The 8537-nt window shown below is 26.3% G+C and overlaps 1 protein-coding gene across 2 annotated transcripts; it reads left to right on the top strand.

Moving 5' to 3' along the window:
• The first annotated feature begins 624 nt into the window (after positions 1 to 624).
• LOC114119346 (TAR DNA-binding protein 43-like) lies at positions 625 to 8283 on the top strand. Of its 2 annotated transcripts, none has more exons than XM_050203391.1 (7): positions 625 to 1353; positions 2189 to 2361; positions 3577 to 3714; positions 3779 to 4420; positions 6422 to 6516; positions 6844 to 6915; positions 7917 to 8283. In XM_050203391.1, the coding sequence occupies exons 1-4, from the start codon at positions 1116 to 1118 to the stop codon at positions 4406 to 4408; spliced, it is 1179 nt and encodes a 392-aa protein (XP_050059348.1). In that variant the 5' UTR covers positions 625 to 1115; the 3' UTR covers positions 4409 to 4420; positions 6422 to 6516; positions 6844 to 6915; positions 7917 to 8283. The 2 variants fall into 2 exon arrangements, with proteins under 2 accessions (XP_050059348.1, XP_050059347.1); XM_050203390.1 differs by having other exon boundaries at positions 3779 to 6133.
• Positions 8284 to 8537: the final 254 nt, after the last annotated feature.

The raw sequence follows: 8537 nt of genomic DNA, 5'->3' as shown, positions 1-8537 counted from the left end.
TTTGTCTGTTACAACTTTGCCAATATTATATTTGAAGTGTCTAATGGTCCCCGATCTACTTTTTATATAAAATAAAATAATTAAAATGGTTATTAGGTAGGTATCATAAATGATTGTAGTTCAGAGTTCTTAAAAGGCCTAACTAATGTTATTCTGTATGCAATGAGCCTGAAAAACATTAGGAACTGACTACCCCATTGCAAAGAGTCTAGACTTTTCGCAAAAACTATAATTTTCCATACAAATTACGACACATATTTGGCCCTTAGTGTCTCAGTACCATGTCCTAAATAGGGCTCTGTATAAATATGTTTATATTATGTTAATGTTAATCATATAATAACATATTTAGTTATTTATTCTATAGAACTATATAGAAGTATGCACTATATGCAGTACTTTTATTTTAAATTTTTAAACATTTACGGGCCGGCCTTGAGCAGTCCGCTTTGACGATAAAAACGTTCCTAACATCATGCCTTGGCGCTAAGCTTACATCAATCTTGTCGCTCCGAAATGAAAAAAAATAAAAGTGGAGGGGTATTACCTTCCTATTATTCAGCTATGGCTTTATGCAAATAATATTATATTACAGCTGTTCTGTGCTCTGTGGTTTTATCAGTAACCATTAACTATCAAAAATTCGAAAAGTGGTTTGATTGGTCGGAAGTAATTTATTGTAAAAGAAAAAAACTATTAGATAATATTGTATTAAATATTTTTAGTGTTTTACATTAAAGTTTTTCTATGAAATACCAATTGGAATTGAGTATGAATATAAGATTGTGTTGGTTCGAGACTCGCAGTTCTATACTTATCTTAATTAAAAAAGTGTAATGATCGTGTTTGCTAATTTTATTGTTACATTGCATTAAACTGATATGTGATAATTATTGACTTGTGTTGCTGTCATAAATTCTGTTTTCAAACATTTGTTTATACTATCGTTGACGGATCACAAAACCAATATTGTCGATCAATAAAAGTAATATAACATCAACATATCTATTAACTTCGGATACTACTACATAGAGCGTCAGAAATTTGCTTTTATGTAAACGAAGAAACGGTAGTCCGTTTAAAATTTCACATAGGATTATCGTGATTTTGGAGATATGTCTGTCAAGTATGTATTGGTGTCTGACGAAGAATATGGTGAAGCGGTTGAACTTCCACTTGAAGACAATGGTACGTTATTGTTGTCCACTTTAACTGCCCAGTTTCCGGGGGCAAGTGGACTAAAGTTTCGCACTGAAAATAATGTTGTCAGAGGTGTTCGTTTAGCTGATGGCCGATTTCATGTGCCTGACAATGAATGGGGAAAGACACCTTACTACTGTGTTTTTCCTAAAGGTAATTTCATGGTATTACAACATTTTTTAATTTTTATTATTTGCTTAAATACCTTGTCGACCTCTTTATTAATAATCTACTTAACTAAACTTATACTAAGATTCAGTAATTCAGTGTATTGCTTTAATTTAATTATTCTATGTAACCATCTATAACGACAATGGCCATTCCAATAGAAGCAAATTCATCATATTATTTTTGACTATCTTAGGAATGCTTCTACTAATAAAAATATTTTGTTGAGCTGTAGACATTTTCATTGACATATTTATCATTAATTAAATATTTGTGTATTATTTCAGAATATGAAAACTAACTAGGTACCTACCTAATAATTATAATAATAAAATATTATAACTATATAAATTATCATTTAATTTAAAATTAAAATCTAATGTAGTTGGTAGGTGTTTGTATAGTATTATGTTTAAATAATGTTTTTACTTTGGTTTAATTTATTACTAATTAAAAAAATTCTGTTTAGGTGTATTATTAAAAAAAATGTTAATAATTTTATAATCATTGATATCATTGGCCAACTCTAAATAATGGAATATTTATATATTTAGGATTAGAAAATTTTTGATTAATACAAATTAAAATTTTTTTTTAAATCTGATTAATTTTTTTGTATTAGAATTATCTGTTTTAAGTATTTCCTATTTATTAAGCAAATATACCATAATTGGTTTAGAATAATACATTTATTTAATATCAATAGTTTTTTTTATTTATTTAAAATTGTGCCAAAATATGTGATATTTAATTTCATAAACTATATTATTGTATATCAGTATACCTTTTTAAAATGTATATTTTATATTAATGATTTTAGTGGAAAATAAAAGAAAGATTGATGATAGTGTAGAAAATCCAACAGCTAAAACTAAGAGATTAGAGACAAAACTGAAATGTTCAGATTTAGTTGTCTTAAATATACCATACACTTATGATGAACAAAAGTTGAAAGAATACTTTGGTCAATTTGGAGAACTTCTTATGTTACAGGTAATGAATAAATGTTCTATAAAATGCATAAACATGTCTCTCTTCTTAAAGAGGGTAGAGAATTATTTTATTTAAAATTTTTGAAATTATACAATTATCAAATAGTACAGAGAAGATAAAATACATTTATCAATAGTGTTTATAGATTTGGATAAGGTGAATGATAAAATTGAAAGACAAGTAGTAATAAAACAGATAATAAGGATTTTGGAGAAAGTTATGAAGACGTTAATGAGGCAATGCATGCAATGAATACGGGGAAAATGTAATGTTTGAGAATAATCTGTTAATTTTATTTATTATGTAATTTTTCTTGATTCTCTCTATTTTTAATTAACTATACTGTTTATACTGAACTCATATTTTTAATCCCCACTACAATGCATAACGCTTATATATCTTATACTTATAAGGTCAGTCAGCATGACACAAATACAGTGGCTTCCTACCTCTTCTATTCTACCTCTCTTTTAAAAAATATCGTACCCCCTCCTACAAATTGAAAAAATTGAATACCTTAATGTATAATTAAATAAACACAAATTTTATTTTATAATGACAGCTTGCATCTCCCCATCAACATGTGCATTCCCCCCTTCCAGGTTGGGAAACATTACTTTGACATTTATAGATTATCAATTAGAATGTTGGGTAGTAATAAAGTAGATTAAAGGGTTAGAATAGGCAGTGTTATGAAGATGAAAATGCTAAGATAAATATGTGGAGTAATTAAAAAGATAAAATAATAAATTAATTTGAATAGAGTAACCAAAGTAGAGATTGATAAATCGAACTAAAATAAACTTGAAAATAATTGATGTGAGTAAAGAAGAAGTAAGATACTTGGCTGTAAGACTAAAGTGAATGAAAGTGGTGGCTGACCCCATAAAGTTGGTATACTCTATTCAGGATAACCTTGCCCATTTTTGCGCATGCAACTAAGCCGCCGGCAGTCTACCAACCCCCCCGTCGAGTGTCAGGAGCACTGTGATTGGTCATTAGCTGTTGTCAGCGTTCCGTGGCAACAAACATGCTCGTACCAAAAGAGTTTTCGTCGGTCAAGTGGGCAAGGTTATTCTGTATAGAGATAGTGATGGACATAGGAGAAATAGAAGATACAATTATTGAATAGTGTTAATATAATAGTAATATACATACATATAACATACAATATAACATACATTGACCTATTATAGTTATTATTATTATTAATAGATAAAGAGAGATAAAAATGGGCAATCTCGAGGATATGGATTTTTAAGGTATACAAATTTAGAATCACAAGTAAGAGTTCTTTCTCAGCGTCATAAGATTGATGGTCGTAATTGTGAAGTTAAGGTTCCAAAGTCTAAGGTAAGATATATTTAATAGATAGAATGACTTAGTATACTTATGTAAGTATTTATATATAATTTAGGAAGGTAATGGTTCAGAGCTTTCCGGAAAAGTTTTTGTGGGTCGTGTGACAGAAGATTTAACAGCTGACGATATTCGTGAGTATTTCAGCAAATTTGGAGAAGTCATCAATGTTTTTGTGCCCAAAAATCCATTCCGCGGATTTGCATTTGTAACTTTCCTCGATCCTGAAGTAGCTGCTAGTTTATGCGGTGAAGATCATATTGTTAAAGACGTTTCAGTGCGCGTATCTGAAGCTGCCCCAAAACCACAAGTTCCCAAAAATCGTCATCAAACTCCCCCACCTAGTGAACCCTGGGAGCGTTCTAATAATCGCCATAATGACAATTATCGAAATTGGTATCACTCACAACATGATAATAGGGGGAGTGTAGATATGCCTAATCTACAGTCATTGGGAATTAATGGTCAAGACAGCTATAACCCAATGTTGCCCCTGAGCCCGGCTATTGTTGCTGCTGCATTAACACAAGCTGCTGGATGGAGTCTGGCTAATGGTCGTATGATGCCACCACCACCACCTCCTAATGGAAACAATCAATGGTCTCAACACGGTCTCAACTCTCAACGAAATAACTATAATAACAGGAAACGTTCTAATAATGATTACAATTCATCAGGCAATCGCTAAAAAAATATAATGGTAATATTATAAATAAAAATCAATAACAATTTACTGTCCTAAAACTTTACCAGTTCTTCTAACTTTTTGGATATGTACATAGTACATACATGATTACAAGTATAAAAAATAAACTGGCTAATATTCTGTAGTTAAAATGTTTATTCTGGTTATTCCACATTATTGTTGGAATAATGATTATTTTTATTTAAATACAACTTGTTTTGATGCTGAATGTGGCAAACAAATAAAAAACCTTATTTACTGAACAAATTAATTTGTTAATTAAAATTTAAAAAGTAGTAATACATGTTAATAAACTGTTTGTATACATATTAGTATATTCTTTATAATATATACATTTAGTTATTGTTACTGCTATACAATTGTGCATTTAAGGGTTATCTTAATATTAATAGAATACATATTTAAATTATTATGCTTTGGTGGAACGAATGAATTTACAAATGGTATGAATGTAATTTGTATGACATTATTTGATTGGAAATTATACTATCTCATTAAAAACATGTAAAAATTGTGTTTTACTTTGTGGCTTGAACATATGCTAATACAATATTATGTATTGAAAAAAATTGGTTATACTTTCAAAATTAGTTTTATTATGTGTGTATGTCTACTGTATATACTTAAGACTGGATTTTTTTTGTTACGTAATGAAGTTATGGATGGTATTATGGCTTTCAATATCCACAATACAGATAATTTTTTCTACCTTGTATAATTATTAATTGTACTATCAGCTAGTTTTTTTTTTTTTTTAAATAGTAAACGTATTATGTACTTCTACGTTTTCTAATAGTTAAAAAATATTTATTATTTTCTTATATCTAAATTTGCTTCTAGTTTTTCAATAAAATTATGATATATTGTATTTTATTATACAGTCGTAAAAATATTTTAACTTGACCTATTTGAAAATTAAATCGAGTTTAAAATATAATTGTCATATTTATATATTTATTTGTCTTTCTCAATAGTTGACTTAATCAATATTTTCTATAATAACATGTATGCATAAAATATAATCAACCTTCTAAATATTAATTTTGGTTGTTTATTTGGTCAATTAGTTATATTTCTTGTTTAACTTATATTTGATTAAAACTTAAACAAATTAATAAATATTAAGGTTTTATCTTTGAATGATACTACATTATAACATTTATTCTAATAAAATTCAATACGCAAATGAAAATCAATAATATGAGTTTTAAATCTAAGTATTGTATTTCATTATGTTTTTAATATACCTTAATTATAGTAATTATTGTTAATTAATTTTGCTAAATAATATTAATAATTATTAATTTAAAAAAAAAAGACGTTTATTGAATATGAATATATTATAAAAAGCATGATTGCCATAATCCTCCTTGTATTTAATTATTTTTAGTCTGACTGAATGAACGATGATTTAATTGTATTTGTTATCATCTTTGACTTGTAAAGACTATTTTGTCTGCTGTCAATGAATAAGTTGTTTCATTTTAATCTTTATTAAATGTATGCAAAATCATCTGGTTGTATGGAGTGCTCGGTTTAAACTTTAAACATCGAGTTAAATATGTCTTTTACAATGTCAAAATGGAGTATTGTGATATTTGTTGCTGAAAATATAAAATTGAAAAAAATTCGGTCTTTAATATTGTCGAATAGCTGTCAATCTGTGTTGATGAATGTCTTCAACAAACGGAACATCTTCAATGTTTTGTAAGTATGTATGTTTTCATGTGTGTTAACTCAGATTCTCGATTATGTATAATTTTTATTTTGTTTATTTTACCAGCATGTATGTTTTATTTTTATCTTGTTTATAAAATTGAGTATATTAAAAATATTAATCATCTTACATATAAATTATAGTTTGTTCTGTTTGGTTTACAAATAGGTATTTTTTAATTTATCCAATAGAAAACCATTGTTTAAACATTATTATTTAAAATTGTATAAATTATGTTTTGTTTACTAGTTAGTGTTAACATTATTAATTTATTTCAGATTCATGTGAAAAATTAACTAATTTTATCTGACAACCAAGTCTTATTGATCAAATTCAGGTTCAATCAGAACTTGAATCTTGAAGAATCCAGCAAGTAAATATTTTTTACTTAGCCTTATACTTTGGAGCAGGAGTGGCAAAACTATTTTTGGTCACAATCTACTAAAAATATACTTCACCTTTGAGGATCGACTTCTATAGAAAATATTTTTTATCATTGAATAACTATAATTATTAAGAAACATATAGGGCATGTGGCCCTAATAATAAATTCTAGCATGATTAACTTTGATATTGTCCGCGATCAACTATTTAGCCGCCCCTGCTTTAGAGTTTAGCCATTTAGGATAAATTTACTGTTATCCTATGTATTAGTTAAAATTTAAATAAGTAGGAGGTACTTACATGTTTTTTTTTTTAGGAACTACCTTCCCTTGAATTGAAAGAATGGTTACTGTTACTACAAATCTATGTTATTAACATTTTCTGAAAGGTCGGTATTATTTTTTTTATTTGGTTATTTATTTTGTAAAGACTGAATTCTCTTATAATGTATTGATGTGTCTAGATTTACTAATATACTATAATGATTAAAATTGTTAAATAAACATATTTAGTAAAAAAAAAATCAATTAATCCTTCACTTAAAAATGCTTTTTCTTATCATCATTAGTAAGATGAATAACACAATGTTAACATACAATTAAACAATTGTTACTTATATTATATATAATTAATTAGATTTATAATTTTGGTGAAAACAATCAATATTTTAATTTTAAGCTTTAACCATAAGTATTAGAGATCTAGCTAATATTTTTAAAATTTTAAATAAAGAAGTAACTTGGTTATAGGCCCATTTAATTAAATAAAAAATACAGTACTGTTTTAATCTTGTTTGAACATTTTAACATGACATTTTTATAATTTTTGTATATTACTAATTACTTTCTGCTAAAATATAGTCAGTAACATTATTCCATTCAATTTAAAGTAAAATACTAAAATGACATTCCCTCTTTAAAATATATTATTTGAGAATTTGAAATTATTAATTTATTAATTTTTATTTTATTTTATTTTCTGCTCTACTTAGGTTAGATTTCTTTTTAATTTATAAACATTCGTATGTGCATTTATATATTTAGGTATAATTATTTTTGACCAACTGCCTAAATGATATTAGTGATAAAAATATTTGATACGTTTACAATGTATTATTATTTTTGTTGTTTCCCCATTGTCAACTCTCATTACAATAAGCTCGAAAAAATAGTATAAATGTTCTAAGTACAGACAATAATTAAAAACAATAAAACATGGCCTGTTAACATCATAGTATATGGTGCTAGTATACTGGTATACATGTTATTTCACACAAATAAAATATTTATTAATAATTTGAAAGTTTGTCTTAAAAATAAAAATGTATTTTTTTCACTTTAAAAATTAAAAAGTATAAGAAGTATATAATGTTTTAAACTTGTTTTACAGGTATTTATTTTTCATAGAGTAATAACAATACATTGTCCTTTGTGATGGACAAATTCAAGGTACTAGCAAGTTGGTATATTTATATGGATTATCGACAAAAGCGACTGGATGATATAGAAACAATGCATACCTAAAATTAAAAATTAAATGTTTAAAAAGAAATTGAACTGTATATTAATTTTTTTTTCAATATTGTTAGTGACTGAGAGATTACAAGTATATAATATCGAATATTTTTTTGACTGGTTTATAATTTGAATTTTTTTCTCTATTATTTTATCTAGAAGATTCTATTGTGAAACTAAATATTACTGTACGTTAAGGTATTTCATAAATAGATATTTTATAATATAATATATTTCTATCATTTTTAAAGTTATTTATTTTACTAGTATTTTATTAATACACAAGGTAGGTAGGTAGGTTGAATTATTTTTTGTCGAAAACATTGTGTATTTAATACAAAACTGTAGGTAGGTATGTTAAAAATTTAAAATATTTATAGTATATACCTACCTAACCTAGTTAGTACCTACTCCCAAACAAATTAATTATATATTGGAATTAATTTACGAAATAATCAAAACCGTTATTTTTCATTTAAATATATTTATGTACTTT

The sequence above is a fragment of the Aphis gossypii genome, chromosome 3, assembly GCF_020184175.1.
Source record: "Aphis gossypii isolate Hap1 chromosome 3, ASM2018417v2, whole genome shotgun sequence".
Classification (NCBI taxonomy): Eukaryota; Metazoa; Arthropoda; class Insecta; order Hemiptera; family Aphididae; genus Aphis; species Aphis gossypii.
Note: the sequence above shows the minus strand (reverse complement) of the source record. Positions and strands in the feature narration are given on the sequence as shown.